Raw genomic sequence first — 22,806 nt, forward strand, 5'->3', positions numbered from 1 at the left:
GTCTGCCGGTCTCCCTGTCTGCCCACCCCCTCCACACACACACACACACACACACGCACACACACACACATACACAGTCAATCTCGGGGGCCCAACTCTGTGCAGAAGCTGCTGCAAAATGGAGCATGCTGACAGGATCTAGCGCCCTCTGCCGGACTATACTGGTTATGGGCTTTATTAAAAGAAACTTGATTTTAGTAGTTTATAATTTAATACATTTGGACTTTTTTGTTTTTACGTTAGAATTGGCAAGTGGCTTCCGTTGTGCTGCAACTGCAGCAGTTGTTCGCGGTGGATAAGCCTTAGAACTTTAAAAAACAGTTTGCGTGGATGGATGGAACATGCATTGTACTGTATTGTATTGAACTATTTTACATGAAGCAAGTATCCTGACAATAATAAAAGCGGAAACGTTAAACCGGGAAGCGTGGTGGTTTGTTTTTGGTATGGGTTGCCCTTAAACCCAGTGGGATAACTCTCACCAAGTGTGCCTGTAGGCCTAGCAGCCTAGCCCAGCTTACTTAACATTACAAACGTGCTGCAGGGAAGTGCTCATGCTAAGCTGTGTGTCGGCTCGTTCGCCAGGAATAGACGTCTCTTCAATAATGGAATAATTCCCTCTCCATCCGTTACGCACACTCTTGCACGCGCGTGCGCGCTTCACACATACACACTTTCACTGACACACTCTTTAGACATTTGCATAAATAAACACTCTGTTATACCGGTTGGGATTTCAACACTGATAATTTAATTAATCAACTAAATTAAGGTGATGGAAAAAGTCTGAGCTATTCACACTAATCTAAGTCGAGCACTATATATATTGGCCTCGACCTTTATATGTAGGTGGCAAAATAATCTTACGAAATGCATTCCCGAACACATGCCCAAAGTGGAAAAATCCACAGTTAAACTTGTAAATTGTACGAATGCCAAATGTACCCTATGCTTAAAAAAAATAAACCGTTAGAATTACAGTTTTAGAGGCCAAGTATGATCTGGTAAAATTGGGATGGTTTGCAAATCCGCAAGTGCCTCACATTTCTCACCAGCCAGAACCCACCCTCTACTAGCCTGCCTGACGCTTAGTCAGGGAAAGTTTTGTGTCACTCATTATTTATCCATGGATGTAATTGGTTTGGTGGTACGTGGTCGCGCCTTAAATCCCCAATCTGAATTGCTGATTGGCGACGCTTGGTGGTAGGTCCCGCCTCTGCCAGGATTGTTTAGAGTAGTCAGACTACTGAGGACACAGGATGGCAGCCCGGACTGGAGCCTCGCTGGACATGCGTGTGAATTGAATTCTACCTAAGAATTAATTATTGGTGAGTTTTCATCAATAATATCTACCGTTATTACAATGTGCAGTTTGTTCTTTGATTGTATAATTTAGCTCTGTGTATTGGCATAGACAAATGATGCTCCTTTACTTTGATTTTATTCAGACGTTCAAACTACAAGATGTCAGCGGGTAGCGGATAGCACCCCCACTTGACTCTGTTTATTCAGAGATTAGTCGCGATTCACTATCGCTCGCACCTACAGCATGTGAAATACGCAATTTAATGAATGAAAAAGCCAGAATAATTCGTATTTTATTCATTTCATGAACTCGTTAAGAACAGAGAAAAGTTATTGACTGGTCACGCCGCGGGCGCAGGGAGACGAACTAATGCCTTTTCTGATAAACAAAAACGCTATGGGGGTCGTGGACGGCAATTGTGCGGACCTCAAATTGATCGTTGTCACCATCGACTCAGGGTTATTGTGCCGGGGATGTATGTTGGGGCGCTCCGGGCAGGTTGAGAGTATGAGCGTGTGTGAATGTGTGTCATTCTGTCACTTACAATAGCTCAGACTACTGCACAGGAGTCGCATAGGCTATGCGTTAAACATGATATCAGACAACTTCTGGTCTGAATGGGATAAACAACCAAATGGACGAGTAGACAGCCATTTGCATTCTTTACCTATAGTCCAATAGAAGCTTGCATTTCAGAGAAGGCAAATGTGTGTGTTTAGTGTTATGTTTGTAGTGAAGTGAATAACAATGTTCTTGTTTCCTCAAACAAGACATTTCTTACTTCTTTTAACTGTCGGCATGTAAAGTCCTCATCACGCCTGACGTTTCCGCCATGCAATATTGATGTGATTTTACTAGGAGCGCATCGCTGTAGAAATGCTTGGCTTATGAATTGGTAATGTTCTTTCTGTTCCGACCTTAATGGAGTTCCTGCGTTCGGAGGGCGATGCGCAGCCTCTCTGTCGTGTGGACGCCTCTCCCTTGTTGGTGAAGAGTATAGGGCTATGGTCCGGGTGAGCGAGACAGGAAGTCTACCATCTCCCAGAGGCCAACAGGATGGACCTCTGGCGGAGTTCAAAGGCTGGGCTGGCAAGGGGTCCCAATGATTAGGGCTGGTATAGCCAGCCGCTAGCATCCCACTAAGTGCAAAACCTGCACTTAGTGTGAGGTTATCTTTGTGTGTTTGGGTAAGTTACTCTGGTGGGTAGCTGAGTGTAGGCTTGCATTTCTTTCTCTCTCTATTTGTGCAAGTGTGAATGTAGGTCCAGTCTGTGTGGGTGCTAACAGACAGAAGAGTTGTCACTGAGAGCTGGCAACGGCCTTGGGAAAGGGCTGTGTGTGTGTGTGTGTGTGTGTGTGTGTGTGTGTGTGTGTGTGTGTGTTTTGGGTGGGGGTGTGGGGTAGGGGGAGGCAAATGGCAGGATTCACTCTTTCACTGGGCCAGTGAACAGCAACCTTAAAGAAGGTCGGACAGAGGGAGGGAGGGGGGCTGGGCTGGCATGCATGGGAGAGCTCTTCTGTTGCCGTGTGAACGGAGAGCGCCATTGTCCCAGGAACCTTTGAGAGTGGCTTCCCCCGAGGTCTGTGTTCCCCCTCCCCCAACACATCACTCTCTCTCCCTCTTTCTGACACACACTCACACTCACAGATGCTCCCTTTCGCAGCCTTATTGCTCCCAGATCTGATTCTCCTCTCCTCTCCTCTCTGCCTTTACTTTCTAAGCACAAATGCTGCCAGTGCTTTTTCTCCGTCATCCACACATTCACATTCTCTCTCTCTCTCTCTCTCTCTCTGTTTCTCACACTCCCCTTTCCTTTGTCTGTTCCCAGCGTTGCCCTCCCAGCTCTCCCCCTAATTCAATACAATATGTGATAATTGTAGGCTGTGGCTAGCTGGGTGGCTGGGCCCACTAAACTGAATGGAAAGCTAGAGGCGCTAACAGCTTGCAGTGCTAACAACTCCCCTATAGCCAGTGTGAGGCCGACGGGCAAACCCACGCTTTTACTTCATTAGGCTACGACAATGGCACACGCAGCCCAGAGCCTAATTGCATGTTGGCCGTGATTTATTTTCCGCCCAGGAGCTGGCTGTTCATGCCTCTGCTCAGTTTGATCATATGTCATGATGTGGTGGTCAGCACAGCACAGTAGCCCGAATCTTAGGAGCAGGTCATGTGAAGTGTGTGTGTGTGTGTGTGTGTGTGTGTGTGTGTGTCTCTCTCTCTCTCTCTCTCTCTCTCTCTCTCTCTCTCTCTCTCTCTCTCTCTCTCTCTCTCTCTCTCTCTCTCTCTCTCTCTCTCTCTCTCTCCCTCTGCCTCTCTCCCTGTTGCATTTTGTGTTGACTTTGTGTTGACTTCTCTCAAGTGGGATTTTTGTGAGACGTTTTGTGTGGCAGCTGTTGGGATGTGGTGGGGGGTCGTGTCCGTTTTGTGTTTGTGTGTGTGTGTGTGTGTGTGTGCGGGGAAAAACAGTGTGAGATATGTCCTGCTGAGAGGGGCGTGTTTTGCTGTAACGTTAACTGCGAGACTCTGGCAGGGTGATGTTCAGCATTATGTGTCAGATGAGGCTTCCATTTGCTGTTTGGTTTAGTGATGTCCCTCTAAGTCGTTTGGAGTTCTGTGTATGTCTGGTGCTTAATATTCTCTGTTTTATTTTCAGCACTTTCATCCTTCTATTTTAAGTTTATGTAAAGGTCTGTGGTGACTCATTGAATGGATGAATCCATTGTTTTAAAAGACAAACACTCACTCCATTTGTTGCAACAAGACAAAAATGGATCCAGACAGGAAGCAATAAACAAAGCATAATAGAATGAACACTATTGACTCTCTACAAAAAATGTTATGGCCAGCAAGGAAATTTAATTTAGCCATGGTGATACACAACACAGTGAAATTGCAGTAAAAAGGCCTGTGATGTCAAAGCTCTTTTGATTTTGTGTCAGCAGCATTGTTATTTTGCGTACATCAGGCCACTGTTAATAGTGTCATATTGATAGCAGATGGCTAGATTTAAAATACTGAATGATTTTTTTCAAGAATCAATAGCTTTGCATCATGGAAAACCTGTGTTTAATGCTCTTATTGTCACAAGTCACTATTGCATGTCAGTACGTCATCTGTGTCAGCAACTTCTTCAACTTATTAAAACTTCAAATTATTTTTGTTTTCAAGTATGATGCTTGTCTTGTTAAGGGACATCTGAGCAATGAAACATGTAATTGTATGTAAGCTATAAGGAAGAGAAATAATAATATATCCTCTTCCTTTTTTCCCTTTTGCTTCAGTGCTTATATTCTATATCACATTCATATAATTTGTCTGTCATGCTCAGTTATAAGGTGCAGGTTAAATAGTTGTACTTAAAACAGGAAGGCAGTGTGTAGTTCATTTCTGACTTCGGGGCAAGTCTATTGTTTACGTCCATGTCCATTATAACTTAGCCAAGTAGGAGAAGGACATGCATGTTCCCTTCAGTCAAAACAAAGCCTAAATAATCATAATGGTCTATGACTGTCTTCTGTTGTGGTTGGAATACATTTTGTTGGAGTTTCTCAAAGACCATAAAAGCCTCACATCAATGGTGGCTTGTTGTAAAAACAAAAAAACATTGACTCTATAATGAACATATGTGTCTCATGTTTATGTGGTTATTGGTCTAGAATGGGGTGTGACATGTACACATCAGACCCTGTGCTGTGTGTGTGTGTGTGTGTGTGTGTGTGTGTGTGTGTGAGAGAGAGTGTGAGTGAGTGTGTTGCTTTATTGTTCTGGCCCATTGGGAAGACAGGAAGTGTGAAGAGATGTGACTGGGAGGAACAGGAAGCAGGAAGCTGGGTGGAGAGGGGAAAAACAGGAAGTGGGAAGTGGGCCAGATAAGATGGCCACTGTGTCCCCCTCCAACACCCACCTCTTCATTGATTACTAGCAGTCTCTCCAACAATATTGCTTAATGGCTATTTGTGTTTCTATTTACCTAACAGTGACAATAGTAAGATCTATACCAGTGGTTCATCCCTTTTTCAGTGATGTACCCCCTGTGAAATATTTTTTCAGCCAAGTACCCCCTAATTTCGCCAGCTCTGGTTTGGCCTTCTTTGCCACTTGTCCCTCTGTGTTTTCACAAGAATTACCGCTACGCTTCAACCACGACTCCATCGTTTGAGTTTTGACAGTGATTGACAGGTAATGGCAGGTGGCATGTGACCAGTAGGCACGGCTGAAGTACCCTTGAGCAAGGCACCTAACCCCTCACTGCTCCCCGAGCGCCGCTGTTGTTGCAGGCAGCTCACTGCGCCAGGATTAGTGTGTGCTTCACCTCACTGTGTGTTCACTGTGTGCTGAGTGTGGTTCACTAATTCACGGATTGGGATAAATGCAAAAAACAAATTTCCCTCACGGGATCAAAAGAGTATACTTATACTTTTACTTATACAACTGTTTGTTTGTTTGTTTGTCTGGTAATACGAGAGGATTGTCAACAAATGTTTTGTTTGTAAATCTGTGACATTGGGTACGTTTACACAGGTGAAGTAGAATGCATAGCAGAAAAAGCTTTGTGGTGTTACATACTATTAAACAGGGGATAAAATGGAGTCCAACAAATCATGTTCTGTTAGTGATTCCCTCCATAGTGGATTGTGCTGATTAAAGCCTTCTGTGCCATGTCCCCACACTGGCTGTACACACACACACACACACACACACACACACACATAGACTGTGTGCGATTGGTGTTGACCCTACAGCTGGACAGCGATCAGGATCAATAGGATTAGCCCCAACTGTAGCCTCTTCTCCTAATGCCTTAAGCTTTTCCCCTGATTGACAGTCTCTCACATGTTTCCCAGAAGGCCTTGTTGGGCTGTTCGAACACGGCCACGTTTGTCCCATTTCATACTGGGTGTCACTGAGCAGCGCTGTAGTAACACAGTAACATCCTCATGTAGCGGCTTCATTTTGTTATATCAGTGTAACATATAAATGGAGTGGCTTTGTAGTGATATGGTAGTGTACAATGCTTCAGCATCATGTTATAGGTCTTATATTGTTATGGTAGAGCAGGGATTCCCAAACTGTGGTATGTGAATTTCCACTAGGGGGTACGCGAGATGAAAAGGGCAATGTCGGAAAAGGTGTTATCTCTTTTCTTAAAATATATATTTTCTTAAACCTATGTTCTCTTTGTTCTTTGTGTTTCATGATGTTTTTATAGTGTGAGAGCTCATAGACCAGTTGCACATTTTGATTTTGATATTTGGTATCATGTAGGGCGGCTAATTAAACATGATGCCTGGAATGCTTCACTAGAATGTGTTACGTTTTTATGTGTCAGGTGGTGGGGGTACGTGAGCCAAGTCAGCATGTAGGTGGTGGTACACGGGACAAAAAGTTTGGGAACTGTTGCGTTAGAATAATATAACTCTATTGTGGCTTTAGAGTGATATGTTAGTGTACCAAGCTTCAGCATCATGTTATAGGTCTTAAATTGTTAGGTTAGAGTAACATAACCATGTTGTATGACTCATATTGTTATATTAGTGTTACAGTATCATGCTGTAGGTTCATATTGCCATGTTAGGCTAATATAATTGTGTTGTGGGCTCATATATTTGTTTCAAGGTAGTATATTTGTTTCAAGGTAGTGGGTGTTTATATTAGCATGATTTACTTGTGTAGTAGATTCATCATTTCGTGACAGTGTAACATACAAATGTAGGGAGTTCATATACTTATTTATTTAGTGTAGCATACTATAAATGTTTCTTAACTGGTGGGTCGGGACCCAAAAGTGGGTCGCGGAGCTTGTGGGTAAAAAATAAATGAAAAATCCCCCATTTTAAGTGCTACTTTGTCAGATCTAATATCCTAATATCCTGCATCAGCATGTTCCAAACAAGTAGGCCTACAGGCGTGTCTTACCATGGAGCTCACCTTATCTGTTGGCTTGAACGCTAAAAAAAATATGGGTCGTGTATGGGTCGTGACTAAATGAACATGGGAAATTGTGGGTCCCAAAGCCAGACCAGTTAAGAAACACTGCTACACTGCAGTATAAGTTCATGTTGTAGGTTCACATTACTAGGTTAACATACTTGTACAGTATGCTGATATTTTCCTGTGTAATGGTTTCTGGTCTCTTTAATGTGATAGTAATACGCATGTTGTACTGTGTCACTCATATCATCTCAGCTTCACATATGCTAACCAATATTTTCCGAGGCTGTGGTAATGGTAATTGTTTTGAATGATGCCACCTGGATGTACCTATAATTTTGTTAAAGATTCTGCTAACTTTAAATGTGACCTTGTGTGTGTGTGTGTGTCTGTTTTAGTGGGGGACCGCTTGAGGCGCAGTCATGCCGCTGGTGAAGAGGAACATTGAGCCGCGGCACCTGTGTCGTGGGGAGCTGCCCGAGGGCATTGGCAGTGAGCTGGAGTGTGTGATGAACAATACCCTTTCAGCCATCATCCGCCAGCTCAGCAGCCTTAGTAAGACACACACACACACACACACACGCACACATATATACATGCACACATGCAAGCATATGCACACACATACTGTACACACAAACACCCATGTCCACACACAAATGTATGTACACACACACTCACACACAAAGGCAAACACAGACATACACACGCATAAATGTACAAACATATGATCACATACACAGACATACACACACACACACAAACGCACGTACACACAGACTCACACATGCATAAATGTACAAACATATGCACACAAACACACATCACACAGCTTGCCTTGCGTTCACTTTTGGCCATTATCCCACAGCTCAACAACCTTAGTAAGGCACATTGACGGTCAAAGACACGCGCATCTACAATCCATTTTCTCTGTGATATCATACAGCAGATTCAGCAAGATGCCACCCCTGAGTAACAGATGATGAATACATACACACACACACACTTCAGTACACACACACAATACCTCATCTTTACCTCCAACTGAGGCTACATCTGCCAAGCCTCATGTTCTACAAATGCACATGCACTCAAACACACAACATGCGCACACATACACACACACACACAGACGCAGACGCACACACACACACAGAGGTGACCTCAGTATGCCTACATACTGACATTTGATGCGGTGATTCTGTAATGGTTGTTTGGACTGTTTTGCTTATGATCAAGACTACCCCCATCTTAATTACCCCAACGTATTCACCATCTACCCCAGAGTTAGATGAGATGATACATACCCTCCTTGTCTCTGTGTGTGCAGTAACCCAGTCGGACACACTCACTATTAGCCTAGATTAACATAACTCATTGAGGTGGCCAGTATAGTTAGGCAACATATAGGCTACAAATACCAATATACTTCCCAAATGCTTGGTGTGTTCCTTTAAAGATGGCAAGCTAGCAGTAATTCTACCCCCCACCCCACACACACACACACTACAGTAGTCTCATAGTATGTAATAAAATGTCAAATGTAATCATGTGTTCTTTGACCCATAATCATGTACTACGTAGGAAACATGGCAGAATGGTGTACTTTTGTTCAGGAGGCACACTGGTCTTGTCTTACAGTAATCTGCACATATTGGTGCCTCTAATCTCTCAGTATGAGCTGGTATGCGTCTATGGGAGAAGGATTTGGAGCAACTCTCTCTTTCTCTTTTCTTTCACTCTCTTTCTCACTCTCGCACTCTATGCACACACACACACACACACACACACACACATATAATACACACACAAAATCATGTTCCTCTTCAAGTGCTTGCTCTTCCATCCCACACACAGATCCATCTTCCTCTCTTGCACAAAGCGAATATACACACACACACACACACACACACACATCCCACGCAACCACACTCCCCCGATAACTCTCCCACACATTCATGTACACACACACACACACACACACACACACACACACACACACACAGACAGACAGACAGAGAGAGAGAGAAACCAGTATGAGCTAAGCCTTTCATTTTGGGTCTTACAGTTTCCGTCCTGTAAGCTCATTCCATTGCTTCCAGCCGCACCATTTTGGCTGATGCTGATGAGGAGCGCAGCCCAGTTTCTGGCGAGCGAGGGCTGATTCTCCTCTTTCCCTGTCCAAACCCTCTCATCAGCACTGGTCCTGCCCCCCACCTCTCTTCTCGTCTCTGTCTGTCTCTGTGCTCCGCTTCGCTCCCACTCATGGGCCAAGCTTGTCACTTGTGATTTCAGCTTTTTCTGTGTGAACGTGTGTGTGTGTGTGTGTGTGTGTGTGTGTGTGTGTGTGTGTGTGTGTGTCACTGCAGTCGTGATGCAGTCATATGTTCGCATACACGCACACACACTAGTAAGATGGGACTGAATGTTCTCTAAGCTTTATTTGATTTGGTTGCGATGACAGACTGTAAATTAAGTCATGTAACACATGTTGGTACCTAGGTGTGTCTGTGCATGTGTGTAAGTGTGCATACATGTTGTTAGTGTGTAAGTATGAATGTGGAATGTGTTTTTTTGTGTGTATAGACACACCACTTAGTGATGACTTTTTGAAGTGTCTGTGTGTCAGCATGTGTGTTTGTGCGTACTTTGTGATGAGTGTGTGTGTGTGTGTGTGCCTGTGAGAGTGCCTGTATTGATTGGTTTAGTGTAACAGCATTAGATAGATGGAGCTGTGCCCGCGGCGTCTCAATGCACCCACACTAACCCCCCACACACACACACACACACACACACACACTCTCACTCACACCCATGGGCCCCAGCCCAGCCCACCCAATCAGAATAAACAACAAACAATATACACACACACACACACACATCAGAAAGTACACAGTAGCACATATACACATACACACACACACATACACACACACACACACACACACACACACACATACACACACACATCAGAAAGTACACAGTAGCACATATACACATACACACACACACATACACACACACACACACACACACACACACATACACACACACATCAGAAAGTATACAGTAGCACATATACACACACACACACACACACACACACATCAGAAAGTATACAGTAGCACATACACACACACACACACACATCAGAAAGTACACAGTAGCACATACACACACACACACACACACACACACATCAGAAAGTATACAGTGGCACATATACACACACACACACACACACACACACACACACACACACACACACACAGCCCAAACTACACATAACACCCACCAACGCATGCGCGCACACACACACACACACACACACACACCGCAACATTGTGCACAGCACCCAGCAATACACCTACTCCTCCACTGAAAGATTTGAACTTTGGCCAACATCTCTATTCTACTTGCTTCCCACTCTCAACGTTATTCATCATTCGTTTCTCTTTCTTTCTTTCTTTCTTTCTTTCTTTCTTTCTGTGTATGTGTTTGTCTCTCTTTGAGTCAACATCATATAAGGAAAAGAGATAGAAATTGTGCATTAGTATTACTGTCTGTTTGTCAATGGCTAGAGAGAGAGAGAAGTGTGTGTGTGTGTGTGTGTGTGTGTGTATGTGTCTGTGTGTGTCTGTGTGCATGTGCGTGTGTTTGTAGCTTTATTGTGAATTCCTGTTGCGGACACAGACCTTCCAGCAGCAGCTGTGTAGGTTAAATATAAATGACTGAACACAAAGCCCTCCAGGGTATAGCCAGGGACAGAGGAAGTGTGTGTGTGTGTGTGTGTGTGTGTGTGTGTGTGTGTGTGTGTGTGTGTGTGTGTGTGTGCGTGTGCATGCTTATACAGGTATGTGTGAGGTATGTGTATGCTCATGTAGATGTTTGCTTGTTGCTTGTTAAGGTGTGTATCTATGTAAGAAAAAGAGATAGAAATTAGATATTGTGTAATCGATCCTGTGTGTGTGTGTGTGTGTGTGTGTGTGTGTGCGTGTGTGTGTGTGTGTGTGCGTGTGCATAGCAGACAAAGTTGAGAGACTTTAAGGTACCTGACCTCTCTTCCTTCCTGTAAATATTTCCCTGAAGGTATCCTGTGTGACTTCTTACATAAATAGCAGTCATTGTGTGTGTGTGTGTGTGTGTGTGTTTTTGTCCATTGGTTTTGTGTATTGACTCCATTCTCAGTAACCGGTCAGCCATCCAGCCATCCAGTGGCTCGTGTTGACTGATTTGTTATTATTGAATGAGTTCAGCCTATATAAAGTGTTATTGATCAGATAGGATGGAAGGAGGTACTGTATCCACCCACCTAGCTATTCAAAGTGATGAATTATGAAACAAAACGTGAAGTACATGATGAACTTACAGTGCACGTACGTAGGTCAACCGTGAAATATAACCTTATAGAGTCTGTGATCATAACATGACCACACCAGTCATAAAAGGGTTCAAATTCAAGTTAAAATAATCATCAAGGTGAAGGAACACCTAATAACAAATTAGTTCTGGTTCTGGCTTTAAGTACTTTTATCACACCCAGAATAAATTGTCTGTGGAGTGAGAGAACTTCCAGCAGCCCCAGTGATGTAACAATGTAAGAGCCATAACCACCCAATCACAAGTCACTTTCACTTTCACAGTCATATTACTGAAAGATATGAATCACATTGTGGCCATCTGTGGGGTACAGCATTGAGGAGAGAGAGACATAGAGACGATTGGTTGGCCATCCGTCTGACCCTTGGTTAATCTCCAGTGTCATGAAGCCTGTGTGTACGGATTTCGCAGAGCTGGTAAACCCTTTGGTAACAGAGTGTCAGGATGCACAAGGTCACCTCTGTGTTAGAATGCTTGACCTGAATATTTGAAGCACTGACCACATGATCTAAATTCAGGAATCCTTAAACTGAATCCTTGAACTTTTAGTCCTTTAACATGTCACACTGTGTATGAACCTTCACCTAACTCCAACATGTGTGTGTGTGTGTGTGTGTGTGTGTGTGTGTTTGGGTAGGTAAACATGCAGAGGACATCTTTGGGGAGCTTTTCAATGAGGCCAATACCTTCTACTTGCGGGCCAACTCTCTCCAGGACCGCATCGACCGGCTGGCCATCAAGGTGACCCAGCTGGACTCCACCGTGGAGGAGGGTGAGTCAGAGTGTCTGGGGAGAGGGGGGGGGGGTGGGGTGGGGTGGGGTAGGGTGGATCTCTGGCACGGGTATCAGAAAGGGTGAGGGGGTCTGTGTGCCAGTGTGTCTGTCAGCTACGGTTACTCGAGACCAGGGCGATCAATATGGGGATGGATTGGATGTATGGAACTGGAGCTTTGTGGTTAAGGATGAAATGTAACCTTTTTTTCTTTTGTCTCTTTCTCTCTCTCTCTTTTCTCTCTCTTGTCTTTTTCACTCAATGTATGCTGCTATTTCTCTCTCTCTCTCTCTGTTCCTGTCTATCTCTCTATATCTGTCTGGATCGCTCCCTCTCTCTCATTCTCTTGTCTCTCTCTGTTTGCTCTCTTCCTCTCTTCCTCTATCTGTCTGGATCTCTCTCCCTCTCTCCATTTCTGTCTCCCTCTCTCTCCATTTCTCTCTCTCTCTATTGGATGCCCTTTCTGTCTCCCTCTTTCTCTCTCTCTCTTTCCCTTTCGCTCTGCTTGTCTGTCCTTTATCTCTGCAGTCTCCCTCCAGGACATAAACATGAAGAAGGCATTTAAGAGCTCTACCCACCAGGACCAGCAGGTGGTGTCCAAGAGCAGCGTTCCCATTCCTGTCAAGGAGATGTACAACCTGAGTGACAAGCCCCCACCACTCAATAATCTTTCATGTTACAGGTTAGACTCTCTCTCTCTCTCTCTCTCTCTCTCTCTCTCTCTCTCTCTCTCTCTCTCTCTCTCTCTCTCTCTCTCTCTCTCTCTCTCTCTCTCTCTCTCTCTCTCTCTCTCTCTCTCTCTCTCTCTCACACACACACACACACACACACACACACACACACACACACCATTCACACACACACACACCACACACACACCATTCTCTCTTTCTCCCCCTCCCCTCTTTCTCTTCCCCTCCCTCCCTCTCTCTCTATCTCTCGCTCACTCTCTCTTAGTCTCTGTCTGTCTGTCTCTCTCTTTCTCTTCTCCACTGTGCCATCCCAAACTATAACTACCTTCCCCAACACGTGAGACCCCTCACTCCTCACTCCTCTCCCATGGCATGCAGTCAGCTTGCCTTTATATTCTATTCTTTCAACAGCAGTACAGTGCTCTCGCTCTCTCCATCTTTTTGTCCCGCTTCCTTTTAGTTTTGCATCCTCCTCTTTTATGCTATAACCCTGTCTCTTTCCCTCTCTTCATCCTCCTCTTTTATGCTATAACCCTGTCTCTTTCCCTCTCTTCATCCTCCTCTTTTATGCTATAACCCTGTCTCTTTCCCTCTCTTCATCCTCCTCTTTTATGCTATAACCCTGTCTCTTTCCCTCTCTTCATCTCTCCGTCTCTCACACATCGACAAGCCCATTTGTCTGCACACAGACATGCGCACGCACGCACGCACGCACGCACGCGCAGACACACACTGACAAGCCCCAAGCCTTCTCCTCAGAATATATACTCGCACATGCACATACACACAGATTATGTCCGCCTCTCACATACCATGAATACATACACACACACACACATGCACACACAAATTCTCTCTCTCTATGTCTGTTTCTCTCTCTCTCTCTCTCTCTCTCTCTCTCTCTCTCTCTCTGTCTCACTCGTTCTCAAAGTACATGACTACCCTCCCTGAGTTCTGGGCTCTGACTTTACATAATAATAAATGTGGGTCAGTCATGAATACTTCAGAGCATCCAAAGTAGTTTACAAGGTTGGTCTTGTCCTGTTCCATGGATGTGGGCCACATATAAATACTTTAGTGTTGCAAATGTACTTCAGGTGCATTTACATGTCTTAGGGACAAATGTTGTTGCTTACTTATTAATGTATTCCATATTTCTGAGGACTGCATTTTTATCACTTAGAACAGTCAGTGTTTTGTTGTTAGTAGTAATCTGGAGCATAGTAATTGTACTGAATGCATGGACGTGGCTATATTTATGCCTTGCTGTTCATTTCATATTATATAAATTATATTATATTAAATAAAGTGACCAAATGTCTATACTACAGTTAAGGATATCATTCTTAGTAATAACATTGCTGTTATTCCATATTATTACTTTAGTAATAACATAGCTATTGTTCAATGTTATTACCTCAAACATAGCAGGGTGTAGCACTAGACAGCAGTAGCAATTGATTGTTACAGTCGGAGCTGTTTCTGTTTTGCAGGGATGATGGTAAAGAGGGCCTGAAGTTCTACACAGACCCGTCGTACTTCTTTGACCTGTGGAAGGAGAAGATGCTGCAGGACACGGAGGACAAGAGGAAGGAGAGGAGAAAGCAGAAGGTGCGGTTGGTTCTGTGCTCTGCATTGGGGCTTTGTGGACTCCACTTGACCTCAGTTGGGTCAGTTGGGCCGCTGCATTCTTCCTTTTGGTCACTGATTTGATTTGTTTTATTGCATTCAAATGTTTTGAAGTCAAGTCTTTTAAAAGTCTCTCTTTCTCTCTCATCCCCCCTCCCCTCTCGCTCCCAGGAGCAGAAGCGTTGTGTGGACGGAACCTTACAGCGCGAGGTGAAGAAGGTGCGAAAGGCTCGGAACCGCCGGCAGGAATGGAACATGATGGCCTTCGACAAGGAGCTGCGCCCAGACCACCGGCACACGCAGTCGCTGCACCGCGGAGGGTCCTCAGAAGGATCACTGTCCCCAGAGAACAGGTGATGCACAGGACTTACACACATACACACACACCCAAACACACACACACATTGACAAGGTGACAGGTCTACATGGCTCACATACATTTACATGTCCTTCCATTTATAATACTCAACACATTAAGGATAAACAAAACATCTCCGTCTCCATATTTGCATGCTCCCTATGATGGCTGAGACAGAGCAGAATTTTGCATCTTTTTTTGCAGCCCCCCCTAACTGCATCCTCCTACCACATTATTATGGACATGGCCTAAACCTCCAAACATCAGAGTTATTAGCTTAGCTCTTAGCTTACAGTGCTATCCAAGCTGGTAAATGAGACCTACCAGTGAGATCTACCAGTGGTTGATATCTCTCCCTTCTTACCTGGTTAGTGTAAGACACACTAAGGTTTAACAGTACAAATCAGATTATTACAGAAAATAATACTGATTGAAGGGAGTGGTATGAATGTTGAGTTCCGGTGAATTCCCGCAGCCTTTTGTAGTAAACCGTCTCCTCAACCATCTCCTCTCTCATTCCATAGGGCTCATGCAGCTGACCACCTGGACCACCACTACCCCAATACGCCCAACCATGCCGGCCACGCCCACACCTACTCGGGCCCGCCCCCGAGCCTCATGGGCCTCTCTGGCCATGCCCTCGCTGGCATGGAGCTCGACCCACGGGGCGGACCCATGGCATACCGCAGCGGAACATTGGGCCGGCCACACCAGGCTCCTCCTCCTCCTCCACCGACGGACACCCTCAATGGGTCTGTGCCTCTCCCCCCTGTGGACTACAGGTAGGAGGACACTGCTGTGAGATGTGCCAGCAATCAATAGTGGTTGTTGTAGTAATTAAAATGGATAGGGATCTTTACTGTTTTGGCAGAGCTTTGTTTTTCTTTGGACTTTCCCTACTTGTTGAAACCAAGTGAAAAAGCTAGCAGAAGAATATCAGTCTTCTTGGCAAATGCTTTTACACCATCGTTTCCCAGCCTTGGGGTCGGCTGAGAAATTGGGTATATTTTGACCAGTGCAGTACATAAAAAAAATATATACATTAAATTAAAAAAAATATGGAAATGATATCCAAGTTAAGTAAATAATTGGATCCTTCATTACAATCTAGCTATGTAAAAATAAACATCCCGCATGAGATATCCTCATGGGTAATAATGCTTGATCAACGTTCCAAACAAAGTAGCAAAACAACCAGTCAAACAAGTTAGTCAAACAAAATAATTAGCTTGCTAGGACATTTGGGAAAAAGACTGCGCTCAACTGGATGTTACTGCTGATATGAGGTGCATTACCTCTCACAGCATATTGTGAATGATTGAGGCCGCCAATGTTTTGTGACATCAAAATAGGGTCACCTGCCTGCTTTACACGCTAAGTGATTACAAATCCAACAAAGGCTGTTCATTTCATTAAGATAAAACAAAAAAGATAGTAGAAGAATATCAGTCTTTTCGTTTCATGTTTTCATACGCAAAACGGGATTTTAAATTCAAAGGTGGCTGTTTATTTTATCTTCATGCATGAGATTAGAACCCATCTCCTAGGGACTGAACCTTTGACCCTGGTGTTGCTTGCCCATAGTCTGTTGACTGAGCCATAGGCATATCATATGCACCTCATTTAAAAACGAATGCATTTTTAAACAGCATCTGTGAGAAAAGCCAATGCTACGGGGCTAAATACAACAAGGATCGTTAGGCCTTGTAATTGCGGCTTTGTTTTTGACAGCATGAGTTCACACGTAACATTAATTATGATGCCTAGTAGTCCTGTCTGTCAGTTGTGCAACACCGTGGGGAGATATATAAGGATTCATGTCCGCACTTATCAGCATCAACAAATCTCCTCCGGCACTATCTTTGACCTGAACCCATTTGCCACTATTCCTGTGTTGGCCATTTAAAACAATAGCAGCTAGGATTGGTTGAGTCCTGCTCATACTGTAATATCCAGTGACTTAATCTTTAATCTAATCTCCTGGAAATATGCCAGATATTGCACTCTACTTTTCCCATAGACACGTGTGGATATGTCGCCATCTTGTGGTTAATCTCAGCTATGATGGAGGTTTTTTTCCTTTCCACTTTCAGGTTGTTGGATATTTATATTTTGCTGCGCTATTTGGAACATGCTGTAGTGAACAGTACTCTGAAGTCCATTTATTTGCTGCCTTATTGCAGTTGTTGTTGTGTCTGCTGCTGCTGTTGCTGTTTTGTGCTGATTTCCTGCCCCCCATCTCCCCCTCTCAGCATGGATTACATGAACACTGGCCCCCCCCCCTCCTCCTCCCGGGCCCCTCATCCCCTCAGCACAGACTGCCTTTGCCATGCCTCCAGCGGGATCGGTCCTGCCTACTGGCCACCCTGGACAAATGGGCTACATGTCTCCTCCCCCACCGATGTCTGGACCAATGGTGGCACCACCCCCACCTGGGCCTCCACCTCCACCTCCTAGTGCCAACCATGCTGCCACCTTCAAAGCTCCGCCAGTGCCCAGCGAGGCCGAGCCCACCAACGATGCCCGCAGCGACTTGCTTGCTGCCATACGCATGGGTATGTGGGCAACAGTACCAACACTAGCATAACTAACTAACACTAACACCGGCAATCATCAGGATTATCCATGTATTTGGATAATTAAACAAAAGTAGTAGTAAAATGATATATTCCTCACATATAATGGACTTCAGTTGTCAGGTAAAAGCACCCTTAACAGTTTTCTTTTAACTTAACATAACATTTCCAAAACCATTTTGATGGCACATAACTTCATAACATGATGAACAGCACTTCTGCTATTGTCTGAGTGGAACACTGCCCCCACCACCACCACCACCACCAAATCTAAATGGAAAAGAGATGCTATGCTACAGGAATTCTGAGATCTTTTTCTACAGACTGCTGTGGGTACATTCCCTCTATATCATATCTGAGTTATGTTCATACTTTGTTGCAAGAGACAGATTTAGTTAATTTATTATTGCGCTTCTCAACTGTAGGGGGACCCCCAGAGCAAATCTTGTTTAGTGCTGCTTTAATGTAGGTAATGTAGGTTCATGTTGTTACAAGTCAACGACCTAAGCTAAACTAAAGCCTTCTGCACATTTTGTGACAATTTTGTACATACACACACACACATACACACATGCACATTTCAATACAAACATGCACACTTACACAATACACACAAACTACCCAGTCTAACCAGCCCAACACCACCTCTTATATATTTATATTTAGTGATGGGCGAGCTAAGCTACAAGCTACTCTATTAAAGAAGAAATCTGGCAATTTTTCAAGTAAAACCGATTGGGGGTTTTTCATACCGACAGTACTCGGTGACCTTGAGAAACGGAGATCTTTATGCAAATCGCCAGATTTCTCCTTTAATAGAGTAGCTTGTAGCTTTTAGATTTACATTTACATTTATTTCACACTGTTGTCTAAGTGGCTTACATATTTCAACTATATTACAAGGGATTACATTGTCCCCAGAGCAACTTGGGGTTAAGTGCCTTGCTCAAGGGCACAACAGTGGAAGCCGGGAATTGTACCCACAACTTTCAGGCTACTGCACGCAAGCCCAGCTCCTTAACCACTAAACTACCACTGCCCATATGAGCTTGCCCATCACTGTTTATATTACAGATATTTATCCACTACAGCTATCACAGCAGTCAGCTATCTACACTACCTTAGTTACAGCTCCCCAACAACACTAGCCCTCATCTCCCCAACAACACTATAACCCTCATCTCCCCAACAACACTATAATAATAATAATAATAAATATAATACATTTTATTTGCCTTTCAGGACACCCAAGGTCGCTTCACAGATAAAACAAATAGAAGGAAAAAAAATATATATCAAAAAGGGAGAAAAATTATAAAATATATATATATATCATAGTCCATAGGCTAGTCTGAAGAGATAGGTTTTCAGTTCCTTTACTGTTCCTACTGGGCAGTGGATTCACACTGCCTGATGTCGTTTGGTTGTGAGTTCCATAGCTTTGGGGCTGTGTGGGAGAACGCTCTCTCTCCCATGGTGCTGAGGTTCATCTTGGGCACCTTGAGCAGACCAGCTGATGAGGATCGCAGCGAGCGGGAAGGGGTGTAGCTCTCCAAGAGGTCGGTGATGTAATTGGGAGCAAGGTTATATGCAGGGCCTTATATGTCAACAGTAGGATCTTAAACTGGACTCTCTCACTAACTTACTATCCTGGCTGCAGAGTTCTGAATTATTTGGAGGCGATGGAGTGATTTATGTGGAATGCTAGAGAAGATGGAGTTGCAGTAATCAATGCGGGATGTAACATAGGCGTTTACAAGTACTTCTGCACTTTGCTGACTGAGGGAGGGGTGCAGTCTTGTGATGTTGCGCAGATGGAAAAAGGCGCTGTGAGACACACTGTTAATATGGGCAGTGAATGAAAGTGTGCTGTCTAGTATAACACCAAGACTCTTCACCTTGGTGGAGCAGGCAATGTTGGAACAAGTAATTCAGTCTTGTTACTGTTCAGTTTTAGGTAGTTGTTAGTCATCCACAGATTTATATCATGCAGACAGGCAGTCATCGAAGCAGGAGGACTATAGCCCTCATCTCCCCAACAACACTATAGCCCTCATCTCCCCAACAACACTATACCATTCAGCTCACCAATAACAGTATACCAGTCAACTCACCAACAACACTATACCAGTCAGCTCCCCAATAACATTAAGACCGTTAGCTTGCCTGTAACACTATACTAGTCAGATAACCAATAACATTATGGGCCCTATTTTGACAGTCTGAAACCCATGGTCTGATTCCTGATCCCCCTTTGGCAAATTTGGGGATCAGGAATCAGATCCGTCTGGCCAACAGGCCATTGATACCTATTTCCAATATTCCTAAAAACTGGGCACAGAATTACAATCTTATCTGGCATGCATATGTATTTTCTTTGGAATTGAATTTTGGTAAGAGTTTAATGCACAAATTTAAGTTTAATTTCACTGTTAGTTAAGCCCCTGCTGGAAGTAGTAAGTCAATGAACCCTTTCCAGACCCACTCTCAATTGAGAAGAATCTGGTGTCAACGAGGCTAGGTATTTTGAGGTTGAGTAAGCAAATCTCTGCAGAAGGAATCTGCACACCAAACTGTGCAATACAAGAATTCCATTAAAGATTGCTTTACTAAAATGTGTGTGTATAGTCTACATGCATCTGCACTTGCCAAGTATTTGAACTCAGGCATTGTGGCGAAGTTAGTTGGTTGGATATTCAACGGATATTCATTGTGGCTGGTTTCACCTAGTCGAATATCCAACCTAAAACCAACTTCACCACGGTCTTGTAGGAAAAAAAACAGTTAGTTTTTTACTTTCACTATTGACTGACAAGGGGTTACATTCGAAAACATAGCCTGAAAAAAGCAACACTTACCCCAAATAATATTCAAATGACCGAATAAAAATCCTAAGGATATTCATCCAAGCAGACGAGTCGTTGCCTGGGACACGTTGCTAAGGATGCTTACATTTTGTGACAGGGCCCTTAAAATAGCTTTACATGCGCTTTTCACTTTAGAACAGGTTTTTCTTGGTCAGTGGTGTTGTCATTTTTAGTGGCATTAAAATAGTGATTTTTGTTCATGCACCTGACCACACCTATTTTTTTCATTGACATGCCCATGGGTGCGCAATCTTCATTTGACAACTTATGAACTCAAACGCTTCGCAAAAACCAATCACTGCGTTGGGTGAAAGATAGGAACAAGACTTGCGTTGCACTTGATGCCACGATGTGACGGGTGTACGATATATAAGCCCTACAGCCGTTAAAACACTGACAATGACAGTCAGTTATCTAATCAACAGAAGCACTCACCAACCTCTCTTGCCCCAGGCAGGCAGGCAGGACAATGAGCTGAAGCCTCGAGTCACAAGTCTCTGACTACTTCTACTCTCTCTCTCACACACACGCACATACACTCACAGCTTGTCAGTGGCTCTGTGACCTTCCTGCACTTTCATCTGCATTCATTCATTAAGCAGCAGCAGCAGCTTCCCTCATTTTAATCTGGAAATTGTGTACAGTGAATATGCATTAGAAATTATGAAAAATGGAGGCTAGAATATAATGTGCACACACACACACACACTCACAGGACAAGTACTGATGCTGTGCCAGAGTACCTTTAGATTAAGGCAGCTGAATATTGACTAATATGTGTGTGTGTGTGTGTGTGTGTGTGTCTATTCAGGTGTCTGTAATCCTATGGACACGTGGGCTTGTGTGTGCGTTACATGAGATACAGTAACAGGAATATGTGTGTGTGTGTATGTGCACGAAATCTAACAGTGTGTGTGTTGCGTTCACAGGTATTCAGCTGAAGAAGGTGCAGGAGCAGCAAGAACAGCAGGCCAAGCGGGAGCCTGTGGGCAACGACGTGGCCACCATCCTGTCGCGACGCATAGCCGTCGAGTACAGCGACTCCGAGGACGACTCCGAGCTGGAAGACAACGACTGGTCCGACTAGGCCTCATACACACACACAATTGTATGTAGTCTTACCCAACACATTTACTTGTACTTACCACACACATGCACACACACACTCATTTACTGATCACACCATCTAACATACACACCTTACATACTTATACACATATATACCTGCATACTGATATAACAGGTGTATACACACAAACACTAGGTTGACCATTCTATATATAATAAGCCACAGAAAGTGAAATAAATAGCTGACTATAGCAACTTCTCAGACTGCAGTCTCTTCTTCTCTCAGTCTTTCTGTTGGCATTCTACTTTTTACTAATACTTTTTAACAAAACAACTGTGAATAGTTCATCTTGAATGTGTGTAGCCTGTAGAAGGGGATGTGAAGGGGAAGGAAGGGTTCCACTAAACGACAAGAGGCTGAGTACTACTTAAAGACTATTTTGAGCTAGTCGTGGATTGCATGGACAGAAGACTGTCTTTGACGTCATACGGGGATAGCTAAGGGATGAAAATATCAGACCTGGAGTCAAGTATGTTGTCAGGATCTGAGAAGTGTGCATGTGTGTTGGTGTATGTGAGTGTGTGTGTGTGTGTGAAACAAACACTAACGGTTAGTGTTCTTACACCTCCAGAGAGTGAACTCTGACCCTGTCATGATTAAAATAAAAAGAAGAAAAAAATATCTTCTGTGTGAGTTCTTCTCTATCCTGGGATCGTCATGGAAACTGCACAGACGCTCCACCACTACCACACCACCACACCCTAAACTCTGAGACATTAGTCTCTATGGAAACCGTACAGCTGAGACAAATATCTCCATGGAAACAGTTGAGTTGAGGCACTGAACGGATGTGAGTGAATGAATAAACAAACTGACACAGGGTCTATTTATAATGCACAGAACATTCTTTTTAATACAAAATTAACAATATCTCTCAAATTCATCAAACTAATCAAAGCAATAAAAAGTACAACTAACAACTTGGAAAAATATACACCACATCCACACAATGTCTTACAATGTCTCAGTTAATTAGTGCATGTTGATTATCATTTATAGCAGTATTTTGCAGATAAGTAATTTGTTTTGTGCCATTTCTCATCAAAAAAATAAAGTGCATTTCACAGTTATAACTACGCATACGTCTACACAAGATGCTGTTGCTGTATCGCCCCACCCACCCTCCTCTTCCCTCTTTGTTTTGTTTTTAAAAAAATCAGAA

The 22,806-nt window shown here is 43.7% G+C and overlaps 1 protein-coding gene across 1 annotated transcript; it reads left to right on the forward strand.

Moving 5' to 3' along the window:
* The first annotated feature begins 1,219 nt into the window (after window positions 1-1,219).
* On the forward strand, window positions 1,220-21,845 carry wasf3b (WASP family member 3b). The gene is given in 10 exon segments (XM_048266814.1): window positions 1,220-1,328; window positions 7,640-7,796; window positions 12,259-12,393; window positions 12,922-13,075; window positions 14,579-14,696; window positions 14,886-15,067; window positions 15,597-15,854; window positions 17,325-17,348; window positions 17,350-17,627; window positions 21,445-21,845. Coding segments are annotated over 9 exon segments (1,440 nt in total). The 5' UTR covers window positions 1,220-1,328; window positions 7,640-7,663; the 3' UTR covers window positions 21,603-21,845.
* Window positions 21,846-22,806: the final 961 nt, after the last annotated feature.

This window comes from Alosa alosa, chromosome 16, assembly GCF_017589495.1.
Source record: "Alosa alosa isolate M-15738 ecotype Scorff River chromosome 16, AALO_Geno_1.1, whole genome shotgun sequence".
In the NCBI taxonomy this organism is placed as follows: domain Eukaryota; kingdom Metazoa; phylum Chordata; class Actinopteri; order Clupeiformes; family Clupeidae; genus Alosa; species Alosa alosa.